The 26,249-nt window shown below is 46.4% G+C and overlaps 1 protein-coding gene and 1 long non-coding RNA gene across 3 annotated transcripts in view; one reads left to right on the top strand and one right to left on the bottom strand.

The window, feature by feature from the left end:
• The window catches only part of GAS7 (growth arrest specific 7), a 76,026-nt gene extending 56,423 nt beyond the window's left edge, over positions 1-19,603 (bottom strand). The window contains exon 1 of one of the 2 annotated variants that reach the window (XM_086856688.1): positions 19,261-19,603. In XM_086856688.1, the coding sequence (XP_086712814.1) occupies positions 19,261-19,443 (183 nt within the window). In that variant the 5' untranslated portion in view covers positions 19,444-19,603. The remainder of the gene's footprint in view (positions 1-19,260) is intronic. The other variant, XM_086856689.1, reaches the window with a different exon arrangement.
• Positions 19,604-21,686: 2,083 nt separating this feature from the next.
• Positions 21,687-25,828, top strand: LOC147649786 (uncharacterized). Its single transcript, XR_015277896.1, has 2 exons — positions 21,687-21,819; positions 21,910-25,828. It is a non-coding gene; the product is annotated as an uncharacterized LOC147649786 (long non-coding RNA).
• Positions 25,829-26,249: the final 421 nt, after the last annotated feature.

Below are 26,249 nucleotides of genomic sequence, written 5' to 3'. Positions count from 1 at the left end.
GGACAAGGGACTCTGGGGGCAGTGTGGAATGCTTGGTGCCCCTCGCAGCTGGGACAGACTCCTGCCAGGCTCAGCAGGAAGGGAGAGCCCCACTGACACCAATTACCGCATCTGCAGCATTTTTCCAGGGGCTCCCTCTCTAAGTATGCCAATGTGGGTCTGCCTTTGTACCCTGACAGAAGACTGAGATGTGTCTCAGGAAAATCCTCCCTCCCCAGCAGGCTCAGGGACTCTGGAGGTTGCTCGGCCATGACCACACGTATCTCTGCCTGGCTGCCTCAATCCTCACCCACAGCCAGGTCTGGACAGCCACATCAGAGCTGTTTGCTGGGCTGACATCAAGGGCAGCCAGTGTGTGACATCCAGGTAAGGCTGCACCCTGAATCAGCCCTTGGTGGGCAGAGCAGCATCTCCAGGGCTCTGCAGGAGCTGAGCTTCCCTCTTCCCCGTGCTCCTGGAAAGGCCAGAGCTGGTTCTCATCCATCCATCAGCACCAGTGGCTCTCTGCAGCTGCTGTCCCCTCTCCAGCATCCCTGCACAGTGGCTCTGCTCCTTCTTCTGGCCTTTCTGATTTGGAGGAGCACACAAGCAGAGGACACCTGTGTGTTTCCCCCATGTGCAACCTTCCCAGGGCTGTAATGTGAGCAGCCATTTCACCAGGCCAGGCAGTGAATTTCAGCCTCTTATCTCTGGCTGAAATAAAAGGGTTTTCCACGTTTACCTTCTAATTAGTGGCCTACCTCTGAGGTAAAAAACCTGTTCCTTGTCCTCACAGCTGCTGCTCCTGGCTCTCTACATGCTGAAGGGAGCTCAGATCTCATTTTCCTGGTTTAGCTCTTTTTAATGAAACTCCACCATTTCATCTAAGAAGAATATCCAGGCCACCACACTTGTGCAGTGAAATCCACTCAGTCCTGATCCATATGCAATAATAACATTTACGGCAGCAGACTGCCAGTGGTGGGGAGGACTGCAGAGATGAGGGATGGCAAAGTAAAGTGCTGGGAGACAGCAGTGGCAGCTGAGCAGGAGACCTGCTGCTGGGACATGACCAACTGCATCTGGCTCAGACATGAGCAGAAAAAAATAGAGCAGCCAGAAACACCCAGGAAATATCAATTCAATATTCGACTTGGAAAAAGTGTAAGTAGGAGAAAACAGTCCCCCACAAAAAGCCAGCACAGGGAAAATCTCTGGAAACTGCTATTGATGAATTTGAATTTGCACTTTGCAGTAACTGAGCATTCTCAGAACACAATGAGTGCCACTGGGTCCCCTCCACCCTCTCTCTTTTCCCAGTCAGTCTCCAATCCCACTAACACTGGTTGAAAGAAGATGATGAATAAATTGGCCATTTTAAAACTGCCTGACACCTCAGTCCCTGGGACTTTCCTGCCAAGAGGATGCATTTCCAACGTGGTCCAGACACTGTGACCTCCTGCTTACTCCAGATTCTTCAAACCACACTCTCAAAGCAGATAAAGAAAATATATTGGTTTGATTGCTCTACACCCAGCAAGTTAATCTTGTTTATGGAATTGGGCATTTCAATATCTGTCTTCCTCCTATGTCCATTACAGCATATAATCACCAGTTACTGCATCAGTGAATTTGAATAATTGTAATATGGAAACATCAGAAGTCATTGGGACTGGGGAGCTTTTGTGCTTGGTACTAGGCATGTAAGAGAATGAACCTTTTAGACTGCTTTTAAATTAAAAAAAAGCTGCTAGTTATTCCTTTGACAAGTATAGAAGTGTAGGCGCAAAAGTAGATAAAATCAGCAGAAAAGCATTAACAGTAACAGGAAATACTTTGTAAATGCATATTAAGAGGAAGGCTAAATAAAATAACAAGTTGAAGCTCGGCAGAGGAGAGCTACCCATGAATGACCATGTTCAGGATATTTAACAAAATGTCATTTATTAATAAAGCCCTCTGTTATCAAGTGGCTCTCATAGTTAATACCAACAACAAATATTTCAGCCTCAGCAGGGAAAGACTAAGTTGGAGAGCCCTGACATTGATAGAATTTTGAAGAACTGGCTCATAAATCTCAGAGCATTCGCTAATCTCTGAGAATCCATGGAAAATCTGGTCCAAAAGAAAGTAAAAACCAAAGATCTAGGAAAAAAATGACCTGAACAGAAAGAGAAGAAAGTAGTTTAATGTAGCCAGAAATAATGAATGAAATGGGAGTGTGTTGGATATGCCATCTATCTGCTGAAAAGAAAAAGGGTGGTTTATTCTCCCATTCTGCACAGGAGGAAGAAAAATGAATTTAACTTTTTCAAGGGAAGGTTCAGGATGGAGGTGGTGTTGAAGCCACAGTAAAAGTTGAACTTCTTTAAGGAAATATCAAATAACTATTTATAAGAAGTGATGTAGGTATTATTCAGCCTTTCTGAAGCAAAGGAGTGAGCCTGTGACTCGAGTATGAGGTACAGATATGTGTCCTCAGCAGCTGTTTCCAAAGATTACACTATGCTGACACTCCACTGGGAGATGGCTTGGAATGGACACATTTGATACGAAAATAGAAATATTATTTAAAGTATGACATCATGTATTAGAAAGAAAATAAAATCTAATAGAAATAATCTCATAATCTAAGAGGAAAATGCTACTTAGGAAAGATCAACACTTGGAGCTGAAAGTTAAGAATTGGGGGGGAGGATGATACCATCTTTCTGAAATGAAATGAAATGAAACCTTTAATAATACTATCACAGGGAAGGTGCTGTCTGCCCACCCTGCACCACCTGGACATCATCACCTCAGAGAGGCATAAGTAAATCACTCCTAGCCTATAAGCCCTCTCCACATGAACTTCTGCAAGCTTTTGCATGTGAATTATGGTAGTATTTGCAGCTGAGGTGTTTTGAAGCCTGCGACTGAAAAAAAAAAAAAAAAAAAAAAAAAAAAAATTAAGCCTAGGGAAAACAAGAAAGTTCTGTTGAGTCTGCCAATTATATTCCACAACTTTAGATGGGATTTTTAAGCCCATGGGGTTTTAAAGTCATATGCTTTTGTGAAAAAGGTAGAATTCAATTTTTAATCTAGACTTAAAAATAAATGGTCATAAATTTCCAGATCACAAGCTGCTACCCTGTGAAGAGCAGGAAAAAACAAGTATTGAAGCACAGCTTTTGGCCCAGGTAATCCAGGAGTCATGGAAACACTCTATTGCTATTACCCATAGCACCAAGTTCTTACAGGGTCCTTTCTGTCAGGAGCTTGTCCTGCTCAGGGCACCTCACTGTTTGTGCTACTTCCCTTCTGAGATTTCCAGGGAAGTCCTGGGGAAGCTCTCTGTGATACCTGCAGTTCTGCACCCAGCTGCCTGAACACTTGTGCTGGCCTCAGACAGATGCAAGGCAGGGGAAAAAAAATAGTTCTGGGAAAATTTAATTCAAACTCAAGAGCTGCTTTCTGGGCTGTAAAAATCGTATTTGCACCTTCCTGCTCTGCCACAGCAGCCTTGTTTGTGGAGGAGGGAGTGGGGAGGCTGAGCACAGCTCTGCATTCGCAGGCGGGTCCCACCTCCTGGACACCAAACCTTGGCCTCGTGCCCGGGAAAGAAGCAGGACGATGCAGAACAGATGCTGAATTCAAACTCCAGATTGATAACAACACCCTCAGGCTCCTGCTCTCTGACTTAGCAAGGGAAGAACAGCTTGGCAAGACACAAAAACTACATCTCAGTGTGGTTCCTTGTGGGGATTGCCACACAGCCTCTTTAAGCATTTCCACAGGTAGAGCTGCTCTATCCTCTTGCCTCAGGACTGCAGACCTCAGCTAAGCAGGTGCTCACAGCTCTGATCACCAGGGAGAAAAAGACAGCCTGGACATCTGAAAAAGCACTGGGAGAGACTGACCTCAGGAGTTTCTCTCCCTCAGTTGGCTGTAAAGGAATCAAACTGTTTTGTGGTTTTGAAATAAGGATGAACTTGTTCTTCACTGTCTGCGTGACTGAGAAGTTCCTGCCCCAAGGCTTCTCACCTGTCCACGCTGGAACACTACAGCACAAACAATCCTTGAAGCTTATGAGAAAGCTGCCATCTCCCTGGACACCCTGTACTGGCACTTCTGATTGTGCCCTGGGGCAGCAGGATGGTCACAGCACAGCACAGCAGTACCCTGAGGAAGTATGTGGTGCTTCACTTCATGCAGAGAAGAAACTGCAGCCATATCTAGCAGTTTCTGCCCTTGAGCTGCTCACCTGGCACAGGAGGTTGGTTAATCCTCCTCTCCTGGAGACTATAAATGAGCCAGTGGACACCAAACACACACAGCCCCCATCGGGCATGGAGGCTGCCAGGAGGAGCCCTCCTGGCATCCAGAAGTTTTCCACTGGTGAGCTCTGGGCAGCTCCTGCCAGGTGTAAACCAACACTCATCCCCTCTGGAGAAATCAGCATCTCTTGCATCATCTGTGCAGAAGGGCTGGACAGCTCTGTCAGGAGGTGGAGATAACCTGCTTGAGTAGCACACCCACATGGCAGTGACCCAGCTGAGGTCTGGCTCTGGTGCCATCTCTAACACCGTCCCAGCTGTGTGCTCAAACTGCTCCAGCCCCATCCAGAGAAGCATGGGACACATTCAGCACTCCTGGAGACCAGGCAGCTGCAGCCACAGGGGAACAGGGCACTGAGGTGGCTGACAACAGGGTCTGGCCCCTCTGTTCTCTCCCAATGCCCACTCTGAACAGGTTCTGCTGCTCAGTGGCCTCGTGAGCTCAGAGCACACAGAAGGTACCCCAGGAAAACACTGGGAGCTGGACCAGTGCAGCAGGGAGGTTCAAGAGGGCTGCTGCTGAGTGCAGATGGGGTTAAGGAGGCACAAGAGGGTTTCAGGGGAGCCCAGAACAGCTCAGGTCTCCAGCATTGCCCTGTCTTCACCTGCACAGCCCAAACATCCTTCACATAACTCTAAATATTTCTGTGCCTGCTGCTGAATTGGAACAGTCAGAGCTTTCCAACAGCCTGGGATGTGCAGGATGGCTGTGCCTGTGGCTTCTGGACACACACTGCCCTCCTGTGCAGCCCCCACAGAGCAGTGCCTGCCTCCCCCAGCCTCACTGGCACTTCAGAGGGGTCAGCAGTGCAGTGCTGCCCTTGCTGCAGCAGCTCTGTGCTGCTCATTCCAAGTTCCTGTAATTGACTGGATTAAGGGGAAAAAGTTGGTAGATTACAGGAGGAATTTTTTGGTGAATTTTTCACAGCTGCAGGGTCTCACCATGTGAAGAAAAATAAAACCTGTTTTATTTGAGGGAAATCTGAGAGGTTATCTTGGTTTTGACCTCACTCTAGTAGTTGTCTTGTATGCTTAAACATATTGAATGTTCAGTGCCTAATTAATCACACTCTGCTACACAATGGCAGCACATTTCAGTGTATTATTTTCTTCAGAATAATATGGTTTAACAATATAGAGAAGTGAAACTACAGTGAAATGTGTGGTTGTTGTTCCTAAGGCTGGGCTCCTGAGAGAGGGAGCCTCTGGAGCTGAAAGATATTTTCTCAGCATGCTCTGAGAAAAAGTAATATATGTAACATTTCATGATCTCCACTGAAAGAGAAAGGTCTTTAGACAGGAAACAGGGCTGAGATCAAAATTAGTGTTACAAGAATAGCTTTCAGATCTGGCCTGCACTTTTCTGGGGTGGTATATTTAACTCCTTCAGCTGAAGATATTGCCTTACTACTGCTGGAGCTGCAGACTAGCAGAGAGAGGGGAAAATGAACAACAGTGAAGAATTTATAAATGCATATATTTTATTTGGTTATAAATAAATTTCTCGCCTTGAGAAGAAAACGTTGAAGTTGTCAAGGAAGGCAACATCATAAATAAAAGAAAACGTTTACAAGAGAGGAAAAAATTGTGTCCTACATTGTGATGAGCAGTAAATCAGTTGTACTCCTTAGGAACATTCTGGTAAGGCAACTGAGGTAGTTACACATTATGTGATAAAGAGGGACAATTGTTGCTCTCCACAGAGCAGAATGAGACATCTTAGGTGTACAGGCTATCAAAAGCCAAGCTGTAACCTTATTATTAAAAGCAGTAAATACAAGGAAGAAGTATTTTGAAGGATTTTAGCTGCACTGCATTTCAAACCATAAGAAGCTGGTGGGCATCTGCCCTTTGAGCTGTGTGCCACTCAAAGAGAGAGACAATGACAAACCATGACCTCAGAACAGAGTGGTGCCAGCCCTGGCAGGCAGAACCCTTTGTGGCATCTGCCTGATGGTGCTAATTCAGATTTCTGTGGGGGTTACAGGTGTGCACCCCAAGCAGGTACCACCCAGAGATGCTGAAAGGAGCAGCCCCAAGACCTCCCTCACACAGAGCTCAGTACACGAAGCTCAGTAGCCACAATCATTGCTATCTGCAAGAAAAGACTGTATGAGGCTCTCTCTTGGTGGTGAGGAGCAAACATCCCACTGCAGCACAGGGAGGGGAAGGCCTGTGCAAGTCACATCAACCTCCCCAGAACACTTCTGCCATGGGGAAGGAGTAAAAGGTTTTCAAGCTCACTCTCCTCTAACCACAAGCAAACATCGGATCCTCCAGCGCTGAAAGCAAAAGCAAATTCCCTACCACCAAAGTGAATGTTGGGATTTGTTCATTCCAGGGCCTGACTCTGGGCTGGAAATAGGCTGTAGCTTCTGAGGGGCTCTTCACAGGCTGCCAGGACACAGCTCTGACCCCAGCCAGGGCACTGGAGCTCCTGCTGCGGGAAGCAGCAGAAGGGAGGAGGAGGTTCAGCCCTGCAGCTCTAACACCACTGCATACATCAGGGACACTTACACAGAGCACTAACCAGTGCTAACAAAGGGACTACAGCCATTCCTGCTCATGTATTTCTGATTCTAGAATCATAAAAGAGGCATTTCCAGAGATTTGCATCTTGCCCAGCAAAAACCTGCTTTGCTCAGTGTAGCCAGCTTCATTCCATGTGTCACCAGAATCACTGTGTGCAAGCTTCTAAGATTGTGATATAAAGACCTTGCTGAGCATCACTGGGTGGAGCCCTGTGATCAAGTTCTCTGACCTAACTGAGTAAAAAATGCAGCCAGAGATGAAGCATTCAGCAGTTCTCAGCTCCTTTCCCCTTTCATGTGCTACTTGTGGTCTCCATCTGTGGGTTCACTGCCTTCCATGTGGGGCTCCAATGTGGCCAGCAGACCTGCTCTCCTACTCCAGCAGAGTCCCACCCCTGAGATGTGGCAGTCCCACGCCCAAAGTGACAACATTCCCGAGGAGGGCATCAGAGGCATGCTGGAAGATGCCTTGCTCCTGGCCACAGTGATCACAGCGTGCTGGGAACAGTGATTTGCACCACCAAAATCTCCTCCCCAGCACTGCCAGCAAGCTGCACAACAGAATTTGCCATGATCCCATCACAGAGATGAATTATGTTTCTGGCCCATGATTATGTTTCTGGCAAGCACTGAGGGAAAGCTTTGTCCCCCACCAAAGTTTCATATTCAGCCTTAGTAAATTTGGTGAAGAGAAGAGGAGGGAGCTGGAGTGAGGGAGTCCTCAAACCCTGGGGTAATGCTCAGAGGAGCTGTGCACAGGGGTTCACTGACTCATGTTCGTTGCAAAACTATTTTCCAAAAGATGATTTAAACATGATTTCTTTTTGAAAATACCTGAAGTTCCGTTCTTCATTCCCTAACAGACTGAGGTTATTCCCAGTCTTCATTTGGTCTCAGTTATCGCTGTGATCATCAGCAGTCTGCAGTGCAATGAGACAAGTCATAGGCTCTCTTCTAAATCTTGCTATTGAGAGTGATTACTTGGCCTTGGGTAATGAATTAGTCCTATTATACAGCAGCTGGCACAGTAGAAGCTAATCTGCTGCTCAGGCAGCTCATTACATGGGCAGGGCTGGAACTGCTCAGCTCTGTGCTGCACACACAGCCTTCAGCAGCATTTTTTAACTGAATTCTGCACACAGTTCTTCAGGACTACAAAACAAACTACATCCATCAAATCAGTTTCTGTCTGTTCCTTTCTGAGTTAAGCGTTTGCTCACCCCTTGGAAATACAATTCCTCTTCTGTGCAATTTCTACATGGCACTTTGCCATATCTGTATCAAATCCAAACTCTGTTAATTCTTCATTCTCTGTCAACCCTTGCAAACTCTGTCACTCCTCATCTCCATTTTTCTCCTCCAAACTCCTCTGTACTAATTATTCCATCTACCCCAGTACCACAAGCTTGCCAGCTCTGCCTCTTCCATAACCAAATTTCACTTCTGCAGCAAGTGGAACTGCTCCTGTACTGCACCAGCTTGTCACTGTAGGTCTTGCTTTGTGGTTTTGTGGCAATGGCTCAAGGAGGAGCATTTCAACACACGGCAACTGCAGGATTTCGTTTTGGAAACATAAGCAAAGGGCTAAATAAGTGAATTAGGAAGGATCAGGAAGACAAAGAAGATCCAGGCAGCCAATTTAAAAGAATGTTGTGAAAGTGCATATAGATGACTATAGTCAAACTAAGCAGAATGACAGAAAAAATTCAATAGCAATGTTGTAGCCACGGTGGTACTCTTGGGAGTGCTGGTATCTGCTGTTAGACCAACTATCACAGGTATGCTTGTGAAAGAATAAACTCCTTTCTATGAAAAGAAGCAGACAAGGAGTGAAAAAACTACTGTACAAAACAAGAAACAGATAAATCAGAAGGCAAAGAGCAGAAGCAAAAAGAGTCTTCCTCAAATCAAAGGTCTGAGGGGTGATGATGCCAGTCACTCAGACAATTCAGGAAAGTGAGAAATGTGTTGTAAATATGTTCAGGTTATACATGATTGTTTACATGAGCTCTGGTAAGTCTTCAAAGAACAGGCAACAACACAGGAAACAAAACACACTAGGAATAAATGCAAAGTATTACATATGGAGGTAGTAACAGAAATCCTGTTGTACTTTTCATGTCTCAAACAATGTCAAGCTCAGAGATCCTTGTTCCTTCCCTCAGACTTCCACAAAAGCTGGTCTTTTAGCAGCCCAGGGAGCTGCTCCACATTAACCCCTCCCATGCTCCCCATTCCACTGCTGAATTTTTCTCAAGCAGTCTCAGAGCTGCTTGGCCTGTCCCTGGCACAAGGGCTGTGAGAGAGAACAAGAGCCACAAGCCACAAGTGCTGAACCACCAAGAAGGGCACTGCAGGTGCAGTAAACAATGACATTTAACTCTGAGCTAGCAGATTTCAAGGAAGTTTTTATCATGATTTCAAGTAAAACATAGGGGCAAGTTTGGGAAGATCAAATGAACGACTTGAGACCTCTAATTCTGTGCCTCTGCTCCCTCCCCACTCTCACACCTTTCTCCCTTTTACCCACTGCTGCACTTGCTGAGAGTGAGAAGGCATTTCAAAGATGAAAATTCAGTACTTCTGGGACAGCCTGGTTATTCCAGACTTCATTTCCAGCCCAGAGGAGCTCCTGCTTTATCTCTGTGATGGGCTACAGCCTTGCAGCTTGCCTCTGCTTTGGCAATGCTGGGCAGGGCAGATCCTCTGCAGCCTTCACATCTGCTGTGTCCCTTCTTTGCTGAAGATCACAGAATATTGCATTGGAGCATTCCATAGAACATCACACACCTCCCTTATGGACCTTGGTCTGATCCATTTTACAATACAAAACCCCAGGTCTTCCCAAGACTTGTTAGTTCTAATTACCTGTTATTGAGGAGTTTTTTCACAGCACAAAGAGAAGCAAAGAACTGATGGACATGGGCACATGAGGTGATGGCCGGAAAAGGAGTTAAAATTGGAAAGATTTTGTTCCTGGAGACTGCAGCAGCAGAGGCCATTCCAAGTGCCACAGAGCTGGGAAAGCCCTGAGAGATCTGTGCAGTAAACAAACTCAGTGCTCAAACAAACACTGGAAGACCACGATGCTTTTGCTGCCAGCATCACAGTGGGAATATCTGTGGCTCAAGAACAGTCTGCACAGTCTACTCTTACCAACCACGAATGTAGGAAAAATGCCAGACAGGTCTCAAACAATGTCAAAGAAAGTTTTTCAACCTTTGCATCTGCACCTGTTGAGAAGCTGAAAGATTAGTGACCAAAGTAATCTGTCAGTCAGCCTAAATGAATCCTGAAGTGCCTCATGCTGATGACTGAGTACTGAGGGGACTGCTCACAAATGCTGACAAAAGTGGATGTTAAAAGACACTGTCCTGTTCCGCTGCCAGATATACCCTACAAAATGCAGAGTGGCAGCTCCTGAGTAACCCATGGCACCCCTTTCTGGAATGTGCCAGCAAAAAAGCAAACCACAGATGTACTAGGGTAGTACAAAAGCTATTTTGATAGCATGATGTGGAAAACTGGATTACTAGTACAAGCAAAAAGCTTTCTCTGCTGTTCCATATGTCTGTAAAAGGATTGCTCCCCAGGGCAGTCACCACAGCAGGTACAGAGAAGGCACCAGGGCAGGGAGGGTGCTGTCAGGGAGTTTGTATGCCAGGAAATTGTACAGCCTGCTCTCCCTCTCAATCACAAGTGCATTTCTGCAGATATGGCAGGTATGCAAGGGGCTCTCCCATGCCTAACCCTGTGCTACAGAGATTCAGGCTGCTCACCTGCTCTGCAGGTACAGGGCAAACATCTCAACAGCCCTGCCACATACCAGCCCTGCACAGCAGCTCCTCTCAACAGGTAATGTTTTACACAGTGCTGTGATATAAAATATTCCGATTACTCTAAAGCATACTTAAAATTTTCAAGACAAACAGTAGTTGAAGCACAAAGTTGAAAAACAGTGGCTGAGCAAGCTGTTGGCCCTGGTTTCCCACTGTTCTGCACACTCCAGGGCTCATATCAATAAAAGGGAGTGATAGGTAATTAAATATGGCAAATGACATTTTGAAGTGACATGAACTGATGACATTGTGCAAAGCACAGCGTGGGGACCACCAATTCCATTTTGCTGCTTTCAGGTTTGCCCAGGTCCTCTGTCCTGCCTGCAAAGGAGGAGTTGTGCAGGTTACTGGAAATGAGCACACAGGGAGCAGCCACTGCAACCCAGCCCCAGCTTTTGGGAGGCTCCAGCAAACCTGCCTTGCACAGGGAACAAGGCATAGTCCAAGAGTGCTGGATGCTGAGAAAGCTGCCCAGAATGAGTGCTCCCTGGGAGTGTGAGAAATCAGAGACAGAAATATCAGTGCCTTATGTCAAACTCTCCAGGACATAAGTTAGTAGTGGCTGGTTCCCTTTGCTCTCGATGGGAGGAACAGGATGAACACCTGCAAAGTGAGAAACTCCTGCTGCCCTGAGTTGCAATGTGGCCACAATGAAAACAACTGCAATAGACCCAAATATTTTCAAAGAGAGATACTACCTGCTGCTGTTATTGTGGGGTTCTCCAAAACAGACAATGTTCTATCTTTGGGACAGCACTTGGTGTCAGCAGCCAGCAAAATAACAAAAGCAAGTCCTGAGAACACACTCAAACACTTCAGATTCTGATAATGAGCATTGGGGCACATTACTGACAATAATGTGCTTCATGGGCATAAGCAACCATGGAAGATAAGGAATCATGGAGCATAAAACACAGGTTTAATCTGCTTAGTTAAATGACCAGTTAATTTTACCTGGTCATTTATTATCCCACAAGTGAAAGTGAAATAAGTAGAAAAAAAACAAATCACATCAAAGCTGCCAGAATTTTCCAGTCTTGATTACAGAGCCAAATTTTCCATTTTGGACACCAAAGTAAAGATTTGTGTTTAGAAAATAAGTATTTGGCATCTTCTCATTATTCCTACTGTTTTTAAACTACATTCAGTATAAAGTGTTGTGTGGTTAATTCAGCACTGGTGTTTGTGGCACAACACTCAAAGCACTGAAGGTTCATTTTGCACCCAGGCTGGAAAGTGAGACTTGAGTTCCCCATGTTTACTGGTGCAGAAACCACTCTTGTATTTTCCTACAGGACATGTGCCCCATTCAGAGCACAGAATGAGCCGGAAATTCTTTAGGGAACTAAGCAATCTTCAAGTGAGTCTTTAAATGATCCACATTTTTCATGGTTGCTCTATATCCACCCTTAAATTGCAGGTGCACAGCAACTCATTTAATCTTGCACATCTAGAAGACAGATGTCTGCAGGGAGACTGTTTTTAGACTCTTTTTGTAATCCACAAGCAGAGATAGTGCAGTTTAAGCCCTCCATGGCACTTTTCCATCTTTTAGCTAAGGGTAAAGGAGAAACATCTTTAAAAATCCTGTCCTGTGCAATTTTTCTAAGGTTATCAGTGTGACTGTTCTCACCTGCTCCAGAAGCAGCACCCATGAGCCTAGCTCCTGCAACAGCCCAACTTGTGCAGGGGACAGAAGAGCTCACAAAAAATGCCACAACCATCTGTAAGACCCTTCCCTTCATAATCCTTGGCTATTTATGGTACTATTCAATTTTTATATTTTATCTGTAACTTGAAGTGCGAGACAATTATCGCTAGATGGATAACAGGGATTGTGAACTGCAGAATCACATCCCCTTCATATTCTCCTGGGGCTTTAAATTCCATCAGAACCTTGATTAAAGAGTGATTTTCTGGCAGCAAAACATAATTTCCTCACTCTTTTATATTTGATTTCATTCACATTTGCCAGAAATATCAGTGGTCAGATGATCACAAGTTTCAACTCTAAAAAATACAGTTACAAAAAGTCAGAGAGAGAAAAAAGACCGTGTGAAACTAAACTTCAAGGCAATACCACAGGATCCTCATTGTCAGTCCTCTCATGAACACCTCACTTTGGACAACAGTTTGCTGTTGAATCACACAGAGCAGACCAGCCTCAGCACCTGTGAGCACTGAACTTTGGAAACTTCACCTTTTCCCTGAGAAAATATCCACATCTACATCTAAATTCCATCCATGTTCCATCTACAGCCAAGCAAATCTCTGCCTTCATTAGGAACCCATCCCTGCATCAAGAGAATGAAAACCAACCTTCTACAACCTTCTACACTGGGGAAATGCCCTCCCCACTTCAGCTGTGGTTGCTGCCCCAGCCCCAGCTCCCAGGGGCAGCAGAATGGCCAGAACACTCAGGATGGTGTCACAAGCACCCCTGGGCAGGAGATAGGAATACTAATCCCAGTTTGGCAGTGATGGCATCCACTCTTTGGGCTCAGCACCCACAGCCTTATCACACCAGATTAAAGGGCAGATTCCTTCCCCAGCACCCAAGACTACAGATTGGAGCATTACTTGCTCCACAGAATATTCTCAGAAAAAAGCAGTCTCAGCAGTCACATCTATACCTGAGATCGTCACACATCCCCTCAGTTCTTGTGGTTCTTAATGAATTTTATGTTAAGCTGATTTTTGAGTGAGGAGGTGGAGGAATGAGAGAGTGAGACAACCAACTCCAAGGATGTAGAAGAACCTTGTGAGAAAGCAAATCACCATTGCTGCGTGCAGGAGATAAGGACACCATGTACAAATAGCTCAGGGCTCAGGTACCCACAGCCATCCAGGTGCACACCCAACTTTATTCTCTTTTGTGCACCAGGAAAAGCTCTGTTGCAACAGATACCAACACACCCTCCCTTTTAATATATATCAGACACATCATACAGCCCCCATGACGGCAGAGAGCACAGAAATCCTCCACACATTCTCTTGTTATTACAGAATAAATAAAAACCATTTTAATTTCTGTGTATTCCTTTCATCCTTTGTCTCTGTGACTCCCCAGGCACCACGAAGGAAGCAGTCTGTGCCATGCCATGCTTCCTGCAGCTGGATGTGCAACAACCTCCAGGCTCAGCTGTTTGCACATCTCCAGCTGCCCCAGGCTGGTTTAGGTGAGGTGAGTTACCCACTGAGTATTACACAGCAGTGGGAGCAATGAACCATCAGTCTGACAGCTGCAGGTGAAGCCTGCACCAGGGAGAAGCATTCCTTCCCTCCTAAGTGCCTCACAGTTCTGGTAAATCAAGCTGTGGAGAGTGCAGATAAGATCAGTGGCAGCTCCAAGTCCTACTCAGTCCAGCCCGCTCAGTCAGATTCCAGAGCCACCTCCATCCATTCTGGAAGCACACGCTGTGCTTCATACAGAGACTTACATCTGTGGGATGACTGAAGCTATAAAAAGTGCTGACAATTTCCAGCAAATTTGCATATGTTGCTGCTGCTGCTGCTTATATAAGTGATTTCTAGTTAACTACAAATACAAAAATCAAGGCCCAAAAATAGGTTTGCAAAGAAACCACTTGCAAATGTGACTGAATGATACATCTCTCCAACACTCCAAAAATCACTTGTCTAGAAAAAGCAGACGCAACAGAGGTTTCTCCAGAGGGTCCCATACAAAGCACCTCCTGGAATACAGATTACCCCACTTTCTCAACATCTCTGCTGCCCTGCACCATAAAGTTTGTCACAAACTGGAGCACCTGAGCCTTGTGCCAGGTTGCTCTTATGTCTGGAGCTGTATAGATCTTTCTATACACATCATCATTCCAAGCTCCCTGATGCAGCTGTGATGAGGAGGCAGCCAGCCTCAGGATAAGAAACATGAGCTGTTGAGAAATCCCTCAGTGTATCACACACCACACTCCATTGGCTCTGTCTATACCATACACCACCTCCTCACCTGCATCTGCACATCCTGCTCCAGCCTGGGAAGGACAATTGCTTAACCTGGGGCTGCAACAGTCTGGTACTGAGGGGACCTGTAGGGCTCTGCTCAATGGTCAAAAGGTCAGGCAAAAATATAAAGCACACAGGAGGGAGGAAAGGGTCAGAAAATCCCTGACTTTCAGGTCTCACAGCTGCCATAGCTATTAATCACCCAAGGAGGAGTGAGGGTTGAAGCTGATGGTATCTACTCAATAGGATATGGATACCAAGCAACAACATCCTCCTTCCCCAAGCCCTTCAGCTTGCACAAGGGTGCTGCTTGCTCATAGACCAAGCTCAGCCAAAGCAAAACCAAATGAATCTGACAGCAGTCTTCAGGATTCCTCTAGTGTCCATGGATTCTCACGCTCAGGAAATACTGCTTAGGGACCATTTTTCCATTAACCTACTATCTACAGCAGTGTAAGAAACTGTACTTGGTTTTCCAACATAAGGAAGACAAGGACACACTGGAGAGAGTCCAGCAATGGGCCACGAGGATGATTAAGGCACTGGAGCATCTGTCATACAAAGAAGGGCTGAAAGAACTGGGACTGTTTAGCATCAAGACAAGAAGGTTTGAGAAGGATGTTATCAGTGTGAATAAAAATCTGTACGGGGGACAGTAAAAAACCATATAGACTGTTCTCAGTGATACCCAGTGAAAGGATGAGGTGCACTAGGCACAAAAAATCCCTTTAAAGGGACACAAATCCCTTTAAAGGACACAACAAAAAACTGTGAGGGTGGCTAAACACTGGAATACATTGTCCAGAACAGTTGTTGTGTCCACCCTTGCACACATTAAAAACCTGACAGACATAGCCAGGCAAGCCAGACTAGCTGATCTCCAAAGGTCCTTTCCAACCCAGTGATTCTGTGATTAAAACCACAGCAGCCTCCTCAACTGCTCCCAACCAGCCCAGCCTCAGGGAATCCATCTGGAACCCCACCACGAAGCCGATACCCTCCCTTTCTCCCTTTGCTGTCTGCTTTTGATAGTTTTTTGGTTTATGCTACCACTTTTGCTCTCTGACAGCAGTATCCTCTCCAGAGCTCCCAGAGACATGCCATTTCTGCCTTGTCCCTACCATGAGCTCCTCCAGTCCTTCTCCAGCTCTGTTTCCATCACTGCCTTGAGCAGGATCCTCCACCATTTTCCTCTAACCCTCCACTCCAGGCTTGAAGCAGCCACAGGAACAGTAAACAAAAGGATGCAAAATGTCTTTATCTCTTTACCTCTCTGTGTCTCTTGCCCTGCATTTACCACATTTTTGGTCTTTCCCTTGATCTTCTGTGATGAATGAACTGAAAACACAGTTTTGCTAGCAAAAGAACACAGAATGTAGCAAAAGCACAGGGCTGGCTGCCTGTGAGGAGACCCAGGTGCTGTTGGTGGAGCAGGTTCTTCACAAGTCAACGACAGCATCAGGAACAGACACTTCTCCTCCTCCTTCATCCCTCAGGAACCAGCACACCACAGACTTGCTGCTCAACCAGCCAAGGGTGGGAGAGCTTCCCCTCCCCGCTGCTTTTCAGACCTTTCTCACTTCCCTCTTCCAGCTCAGGACCAAAACTCAGCAGAGACTTTTGAACCAGTGCTGTCAGAGGACATCCCAAGGTTGGTAAATGTGAAGCCCTGTGAATGAGAAAATGCAGCCTTCCTGTCTAAACACAGTACAGGCTTCAGGTCACAAAGACTTCAGAAGAAGGCCACCTCGTTCTGGCAGCTCCCAGCCACCAATGGACCTTGCTGAGAGAAGAAAGGGTGTGTGCTGTGGAGGCAGGCAATGCCATGAGGGACATTCTGTCACTGCTGCGGCAGAAAATGCAGCCAGCTCTCCTTCAGGCTCCAGAGAGAGCACAAGTAGTTGTTGGGGAAACTGGGCACAGGGAAATGAGGGCAGGACAGAGGGAAACAGTAACATCTTCCTCTTCAAACAACAATGTGTGATCAAGTTCAGCTGAGGACAGAGCACTGAACCATACTGAGAGCTGCAGGGCCAGGGCCACCCAAAGCCCATGGAGGGGCTGGCTGGTACAGAGAGAAGACTGATGTCCATGGCCCCATCTGAACATGCACTGTGACCACCTCCCTGACGTCAGCTCCGATGTCAATGTGGCTGGGCAGGGACTCGGATCAGAGAACAGAGGAGAGTGTTTTTGTTGTGGTGTCTTTCAATTAGATCAGGTCTCTGAGCAAGCTGCTTACCTGCACTCAAGGGATGAGCTACCTAGAGATAAGGGAAAGGCTACCTGAACAGAGCCATGAGAAACAGACACACACAGAGCTTCCTTCTCACATACCTACTGTGATGTGTGCCAAGCACCTGTGATCCCATGGATTTGGTTAATTAGCTCTCATTTGATGCATTTTTAAATTCTGGCTCACAGTCTTTATTAGGTGCCATCTCTGGAGAAAAGGAAAACATGCCAGAGTGAACACACTCAGCCCTTGCCATTTTTCTTGCCTTCTTTCTGAAGGTTTGTCCAAGAGAAAGGAGGCCAGGCTGTGTGCACAAGTGGTCTCCATCAAAGCTGTCAGTGGTACAGGAGCCAAGGGTGAGAAAGACACATTTGTGGGGCTGTGGGCACTGATCTGAGCATGCTGGAACTTGCTCGGGGAAAGTTCTTAAAGACTTAAGTGGGGAAATCAGAGTTTCTGAGAAGGAGATGACAGAAAAGCAAAGTTATGGTATTTGGAAGCAATAACCCACTGCCTCTGCTGAGCAGTCTTTCACATCTCATGATACATTTTTCCTCAAACAATTCCTAAATTCCTAGGTGTGTAAACATTTAGCAATTTGTGAAACTACAAACACTCACTTATCTCTATAAATGATCTTGTAGGTGGCAAAACTGACAAACAGCAGGACTCCCACATTCTGAAACTAGCGAGAGAAATCCCAAGTGCATCAGCTGCACAGGAAAGTCTGTGGCCTCACTCTTGTAGCACTGCATGGGCAACTCCTTCTACTCTCCTGGCTTTCCAGGAAAAATAGTAAGAAACAGGAAGTCAAAGGAAACATCATAGATTTTTTAAATTTATTTGGACAAGAGAAATGAAAAGGCAGTGCCAGATCTGTGGGCAAAATGTCCTTTTGCACAGAATCCTTTGCTCACAGAAAACTGCTCTACTTGCAGCTGGTGGGCAGGTTTCAGTCAAGACTCTGCTTCCTGCCTCTCTGATTCCCTGGAAAGTGTGGATGGAAAACCTGGGATGGGTATTGCCCATAGGCCTTACACATAAGCAAAGCAAGCTGGCTGATTCCTCTTGGGAACCTGGAGGACAAACAAAGGCTGACCTGAGAAATGTGCTGTAAATGGCTTCAGCCCAGTCACCGCAGGGAGATGCTCCCAGACACCACTGCCATGTCCACAGCCTTGGTGTAAGTTTCAAATGACAACAGGACACAGCCAGCAAGGAGAGGAGTCATGGGATCGTGGTGAGTTCTTGCTTTAGTGCATGAGATGCTTCAGAATTCACATGCAGAGACTGTGAAGGCATTCTTCATGGACATATTTTTTACCCTCATGTTGTGTCTTGTTTGCGTGGACAGAAAGCCATAAACACATTCAGGCACAAGCAGTCTCGAGGTGGGAATCCAACTGTCACCCCAGCTGTCAGGGACCTGAAAATGACTGAGGCTGACAGAAATTCTCCATATCCTGACAGAAAGTCCATGGCCTTTGGGTCTCACAACCAACCTTAACCCTGCTGGGGCTCCCTGAGCCATGCCACAGGTATGGCAGCGAGGTGTCTGCAGCTGGCTGGAGAACTGCCGCAACAGAGGCAGAGACGGCTCCAGGGAGAACTTAGACAATCTTCCAGTATCTACAGATACAGGGAGGGGACTTTGGACAGGGGCATGGAGTGAAGGGGGAATGGCTTCAAGCTGAAGAAGGGCAGATTTAGATTAGACATTACGAAGAAATTCTCCTTTGCAAGGGTGGTGAGGCCCTAGCACAGGATGCTCAGAAAACCTGTGGCTTCTCCAACCCTGGAAATGTCCAAAGCCAGGTTGGATGGGACTTGGATCAACCTGATGTTGTGGAAGGTGTCCCTGCTCATGGCAGAGTGGGTGTAACGGGATGATCTTCAAGGTCCCTTCCAACTCAACCCATTCTGTGATTTCATAATTCTATACTGAATTACCTCTTCCACAACATAAAGCCACGACATGTTCAGTGAAAGGAAATGAGAAGGAGTGGGAGCGAGTGAGGGAGAGAGGAGGGAGTGGAACTTGCCCAGCATCTGACCCTCATGAGCGACGGACAGGGGCTGCACCACCGCAGCCTCTGACTTCTGCTGCTGTTCAGCGACCGTGAAAACCCAAGCGTCCGGAGCAAGCCCGCAGCTCGTCACGCACCTGAGCTCTGCCTCTCCATGGCTACAGCTACAGGCACCAAACGCTCTGGCTGCCGGAGCGAGACGGGCAAGTGGATTCTTACAGCACCCGGCAGCCTCAGCCCGGGGTGCCGGAACACCTGCCCGGGGCAGGGGCACAGCGATGCCGAGGGCGTCCCAACAGCATCCCCGCGATGGCCCCGTGTGCCCCCGCGGGACATTCCCGGCCCCCGTCCCGCTCCCGGTCCTACCTCCAGCAGCTGGACGTAGCTGGCCGGGAACCAGCCTCGCAGCCCGTCTTCCTTCTGCCCTTCCCACCAGCCGCCGTCTGGCACCTGCAGCACCGTGATCAGCTCACCCGCCGCGAAGCGCAGCCCCTGCCGGTGCCGCTCCCCGGAGAAGGGGTACAGCGCCTGGCAGCGGGTCCCCGACATCCCTCCCGGACGCGCCCGCAGCCGCCGCCGCCGCTCCGCGCCCGCCCCGCTCGGCTGAGGGGGCCCCGCTCCGGCCCGGCCCAGCGGGCGCCAGGCGCGGGCAGCGCGGGCAGCGGCAGCCGAGCAGCCCCGGCGCCGGGCGCCCACGGGCACCGCCGGCTCGGGGTGGGGCGGGAGAGGCGGGACGGGCAGGGCGAGGGGAGGAGGGCGAGAGAGGGAGGAGGAGTGGTGGGAGGAGGGGGAGAGCGGAGAGGGGGAGGAAGCGGCGGGAGGAGAGGCCGTGATGGTGCGCGGGGCGGGCGGTGCGTGTGGCGCTGGTGGCGGCGGGACAGCGAGAGGGAGCGAGTGTGAGTGACCCTGGGGGGACAGCGTGTGGGAGAGAGCACGGGGGGCACCGCGCGTGTGGCTGTGTGACAGACACTGCTCTGAGGGACTCTGTGTGCTCCACACCCCTCTGTGTGTGTGACAGACACTGTTCTGAGGGACTCTGTGTGCTCCACACCCCTCTGTGTGTGTGACAGACACTGTTCTGAGGGACTCGGTGTGCTCCACACCTCTGTGTGTGTGACAGACACTGTTCTGAGGGACTCTGGGTGTATGACAGACACTGTTCCAAGGGACTCCGTGTGTCTGTGTGTGACAGGCGCTGTTCTGAGGGACTCGGTGTTCTCCACACCCCTCTGTGTGTGTTTGTGACAGGCACTGTTCCGAGGGACTCTGCGTTCGTGTGTGTGACAGACAGTGTTCTGAGGGATTGTGTGCTCCACACCTCTGTGTGTGTGTGTGTGTGTGTGTGACAGGCACTGTTCCGTGGGATTCTGTGTGCTCACACCCCTCTGTGTGTGTGTGTGTGTGTGTGTGTGACAGACAGTGTTCTGAGGGATTGTGTGCTCCACACCTCTGTGTGTGTGTGACAGGCAGTGTTCTGAGGGACTCTGTGTGTGTGTGTGACAGACACTGTTCTGTGGGATTCTGTGTGCTCCTCATCCCTCTGTGTGTGTTTGTGTGTGACAGACACTGTTCCGAGGAACTCTGTGTGTGTGTTTGTGTGTGACAGACACTGTTCCGAGGAACTCGTGTGGACACTCTCTGTGTGGACACCCACTGTGTGTATACGTTTGTTACACACAACCAAGAGCGTGAGATCCATTATCACTGAATGCCTGAAAGAGATTATGTGACACACCTAAACCCGTATGAAGTGTGTGTGTGACACATCCTCAGGTGTATGTGTCTCTGCAGCACTGGTCTGAGTGCACACCTTGCTTCGTGTGTGTGTGTGTAGCTCCTGTGTGAATTGTAGGTGTGTGAGGCACCTCTGTGTGGCTCTCAGGTTTGTAGCCTTTCTCCTAGACCTTTCAGAAGGTGACTGAGTGTAGCTGTCCTTCATCGAGACAGCACTGATCAGAGCTGAGCTCTTCAGGGGTTTTTATTAGGATTCCTTTAACAAATTTTCAGCCTTTTTTCACAGTTCTATTTTTGATCCTCTGAATTGTGATAAATTGCTTAAAATCACCCCCTTTTGATAAGTATTTAAGCTGATAACTACTGATCTATGATCCATTATGTGCTATTATCACACCAGCTGTGCCTTGCTTGGCAAAACCCCACAGACCTGATATCATGGCACACATCCAGGTACATCTATCAGCAGTATTCTCTAACAATGCCATTTATAGATGGCAAGAACTGAAATTAAAACAAAATCCTATATTTTACTTCAGCATATACAAACCCAGCTTTGCTATTTGGTAACTCAGATCTACATAGTTTAGAGCGCTCACATAAATAATTTCGGTTTAAATATTGCTTTCCTTATGTTTGATGTTGACAGAATGCTTTGATATTTTCTTTGGCTCATTCTCTAATATTTTTTCCTCTACTTCCAACTTGTTTTTTTCTCACTATCTCCCTTTCTAATATTTTTTCAGGCTCCTGTTCTTCTTTGCATGAACTCTCTTGATGGGAAAACCTCTAGCAGGGTTTCAGTCCTAGGGTTATCTCCTCCCTGAAGTAATTACAAACTTCAGCTTTTTAGCAGGCAAGCCCAAACGTAAACACTTGCCTAATTTTTATTTTAAATTTTCTTTCTAAACCTGTTACTATGACTTGCCTTTGGCTTGTGTACAAATGTCCAGTCTGTAAGCAGAAGGGCTCTGTTCCAGCCAGAGGATGCCTTTTAGTCACTGGAGGTAAAATATCTCTTGAACAGTTCCATACATAATCCTCATTTCATTTTTCAGGTAATGACCAGGTTGGTTTCTCAGCTATGTCTAGTCCTTCCCCTCAGCTTGCAGGATGGCTTTGCTTCCTGAACAGTTCAGAGAGCAGCTCTTGCCAAAGGCTTGGTTGGACCTGTGCTTGCTACTGCATCATGTAATGTCTGTATTGTGAAGGGTGTTAAAGGGGGACAAGCTTGACATGTGAGGAAAATTATTTCTGAGCATAGGCATCTTTTTTCTCTAGCATATCAGAGCCAGAGTTATGATGAAGTACAGAAGCCATCCCAGAAACATGCAGATTTGCCACTTCAGGGGTACCAGGCACTGGGATGAACTGGTCAGCTTTCAGTCTCAGCCTTTGTTCCTACCATCTGTTCCAGCATCTGAAGCATCTCAGCTGCATGCAGGTGTTCCCTGGGCAGTACACAGCAGGTCTGACTGAATGTTCCAAACTGTCCCTCTGGCTGTAAGATCTGCCTGAATTTATTTCCTGAGCCATCACAACTGTCATACTCACTCTACCATCTGTTCTAGCAGGGTATTCCACTTAGCAGTAAGAAACCAATTCTAAATCAGCATCACATGCACATATTCTGTATTAGTGTGAGATCTTGAAAGGATCTTTTTTTTCCTGAATACCTAAGGCTTGGCCAAATAACTTTTTAACAAATCTTAGTGTCGGGAAATGCTGTCTGTGAATGAGAAAGAACCAACTTCATAGAACACTGCAGAAAGCATGTGTGGTCATCCAGTCAGAGACAGAGCTCATTCCATGATTTCACAGCCTGTTCTTGGGCCTTAAAATGGCACCACTACAAGTCCTGTACAGGTGGGCAGATTCCCTGAGGAGGGACCTAAGAACATCTTGGGAGTACCAGAAGAAGGTTGACATCTGACAGCTGTGGGAGCAGCATGGTCAATAACTTTTTTGTTCAAAGCAGTATTTGACAATCTGTCTAGACCATAAAAAAGATCTGAGTGACTGCAGCTGTCTTCTCTGAACAGATCCTGCAGAGGTCCAAATGAGAATGGGTTAGCACAGGTTAGTATGGGAGAGCTTTATAACTGTGATGGATTGGAGATTCAGATGAATAATTGATTTGCCATACCTGTTTTCAAAAGACAGCATCACCACATCTCCTGAGGCCAGGAACCAGGAAAGAAAGAGACTAAAAAGAAAGCACATGTAGCACTGGGTCCTTAAATGACCTTTGATATCTAAGTGACAAGTAGAAATTATGTCCATTTATGGAGAGTAACTGTTCTCAGTGTGTACACAGAAGATACTTTCAGCTGTTAAAATGCTTAAAAGTTTTTGGTGGAAGGGGCCATTCTCAGTGCTTTAAACAGACAAAATGCCAGAACAGATCCAGGAGCTCAGAACAAAATTTCATCTGGTCTGCAGTCTCTTTTTGGTCAGCAACTCACAGAGAATGAATTTCCTAGACCAGATATTCTTGAGCATCAGACTTGGAAATTTAGGCATCCAGGAGTTCAAACATTCCAGGCAGAGAACTCGGATTTATGAGTCATGTTCATCTGATCAAATATGTGATTTGAACATGAATTAAAAAAATAGCACCAAAGGATCCATCTTGGCTTTACCTTTGATTTCTGCTTTTAGAAGTTTTTCAGATGGCTCTGCTGACCTTGAAACTCCCCTTGTACATGATCAACCCCAAAAATGAAGTCAGATGTGCAGTGCCCTGCCTGGCTGTGGTTGTAGTAAAACTTTGTGATGTTCCAGGGCAGGTTTAGTCATCCTTGTCTTAGCAGTGCCCAGAGCTGTATCTACTATTTTAGAGTCAGACATAAACAAACGTATTCTCTGTCTATAAATGGACAGTGATATTACATGAACAAACAGCTTGTGGTGATTCACATGAGAATAAACTGGGGTTTTCTGCCAGGATAATTCACCTGGAGAGATGACTGCTTCCATTCACTTCCATTCTTGGAAGCAGGCTGAGAAAAACAAACTGTTCCGATAACATCAGCCTATTTCCAGCCAATATATTTCCTACTGAGAGGCAGGGCTGGTCCCACCCTGTTACATGACAGCAGTAATTGGGCCTAGAAATGTGACTCATAACTCTGACACTTTGCCTCAGAGTTAGGTGTCAGCAGCAGCCAGTTGTCACAAACCCCTGTTTGAAAGAGTGATGCCAAGTCTTCTCTCCAGCAGTTCAGTGTTCATCTCTCACTTCTTGGAGCTCTGAAAAGCCTCAGTCTCAGCCCTGTGCTCCTATTAGATGGCTTCAGAATTTCAAATGAGTTTCCTTCTCTTTGTCTTGCTGCTCTTTCTCTTGCTGCAAACTAAACATTCAGGGCTTCCAGGGCACTTCATGGTGGTCAGTGTGCTCACAAAGGGAGTATAGGTCTCATTTTAGACCACCTCAGTGATTCCTAAGCATTTATATTTGTTGAAGCAGACATTGTTGTAGCCTTATCCTCTCTTCTTCCAGCTCTATAAACACTAGGTCATTAAATGTTTAATGTTTTTGGGTTTATTGAATGTTTAACTATTTCATGCTAAATGGAAAAGTCATTGAAAGGAAGAAAGGCGTTGTCTATAAATCATATACTTACAGTATTAATAACAATAAACTGTGACTACATGGATCTCAGCTTCTAAGTGTTAGAAAATAACATAAGACAAATAGCTGTGAATCTGACTGTCTGGCTTATTATGTTGTCTCCAGAAATATCTTACAGCAGAAGTCTAGGGAAAAGGAGAGGTAGAGAGAGACATTTCTGAAAACACCTTCTTTATTTCCAATGAATGATAGCTCATGTCTTCCCCGGTTAGGGGTGGTATCACATCATTCCACTTTCATTTCCATTATTGAGGCTAGTTATTTATTGAGGCCATGCAAACTTCTTGGCATGTCTAACATTCTGTAGCAAGGGTTTCCAGTGCAGGCATGGGATTTTGGAACCTGTCCCTTGCCTGTTTCATCTGAGCATTGTGCTGGCCCACAATCATAGGCTGAACCCACCCACAGTGACCTTTATCCCCAAAGAGCTGTATTGGAGTCCAAACCTGAACCATTACTCAGAAATTTACCTGCACATGGAGATATTGGCATGAGCTTACTTTAAGGGTCCTAAGGGACTTGTCCAAGATTACAAGGAGAGGCACTGGAAAAACAGGAAAACATCGCAAGAGGACTCTGATGAAAGCACCCAAACTTTCCTTCAAATGTCCTTCTCTCTGGCTTAGTATCAATCTTAGTGGAATGATTTGGGCTTGCCAGATAATCTACAACAGCTTGCTGGATCCCAGAGTGTCTGATCTTCTCTTTTGAGCCCAAGGAGAACTAGGCTTCTGGCCAGCTAAGGAGAAGAATCCAGCTAGGCAGCCCTGTGGCCAAACTCCCTTTGGGTGTGCAAGCTTGGACATTGATATTTCCCTGACACTAAGCTTTCCTCTTCAGCATGAATTGCCCATTGCTTTAATTCCATCAGGGATTTCTTGTGTCATGGAAGAGTGGAGATTCTGCCTGAACACACTGAGCAGGACTGATTGCTTTCTGTGGATGAAGCTGTTGATCTGTGTGTGTGTGTGCCTGTATCTGCAGGACATAGATGTCTCAGTGTTTGCCTCTCAATGGTGCCTCTGTTCTACAACCATCTGTGTATAAAGCTGCTATTCTGCCATGAACAATGACTCATACAGGAAAGTCTCGAAGAATTAGGCAAGAACTATGTTCATCCTGAGGAGTATTGAAGATAAGGATCCAATCCCATAAATTCTTGGAAAAACTCAGCATTAGTTTTCCCTTGACAGCTTTAATCTTTAAAATCTGCTGTTGCTGACACACGTTTACAAACAGCAGGTTGGCAGCAAACTGTCTCTGTCAGTGGGCATCACACATCCACCACTTGTCTCTGACAGCCCTGCTCACTGTGACCAACTTTTCCTCACTCCATTTTCCACAAGGATTTTATGAGTTCTCTTCCATCTCCTGTATTTTCCTGAGACTCCACAGATTACTTTCTCCAGTCCCTTTTTTTATATCTCCAGGCTACTCCACTCCTCTGCCAAGAGCAGTGGGTGAGCGGGAGAAAGTAGGGTCACTATTCCTGATGCCCTGCAAGCTTCACCTGGACCTGGAGCTGCCCAAAACTCTGTGCAGGCTGCAGGAGCAGGGATCTATACTGATATCAAAAAATCACAACAATCTTCTCTTCAAATATCTTTCAGGGTCTGGGTACTCAGGAAAGAGCTGAAAGGAAGGAAATATCCTGAGGATTTTATGTATATATAAAAATATATATTTATATATATATTTTATAGTCTCCTATAGCCAGAATGAATGCAGAAGGAAGAGTTTCTGAAGATCAAGTGAGCTTCTCTGACGAGTGGGGAAGGTTCTACTTTGTGGCACCTTGTCTAACACTGTAAAAAGAAAAGATTGCAGGGTTCTTGTATTCCAGTGACCCAAAAAGGAAACTGTTGAGGAATGAAGATTAAGATGATCAAGAAAGTTTAAAACGTAATATATCATATGAAAATTCCAGATATGTAAACCATACATTAAAAAAATACACACCAAAACAAATCAAATTTTTTCTATTGGA

The sequence above is a fragment of the Cyanistes caeruleus genome, chromosome 19 (genome assembly GCF_971803275.1).
Source record: "Cyanistes caeruleus chromosome 19, bCyaCae1.hap1.1, whole genome shotgun sequence".
Classification (NCBI taxonomy): Eukaryota; Metazoa; Chordata; class Aves; order Passeriformes; family Paridae; genus Cyanistes; species Cyanistes caeruleus.
The sequence above is the reverse complement of the archived record's forward strand: the minus strand, read 5'-3'. Positions and strand labels throughout refer to the sequence as shown.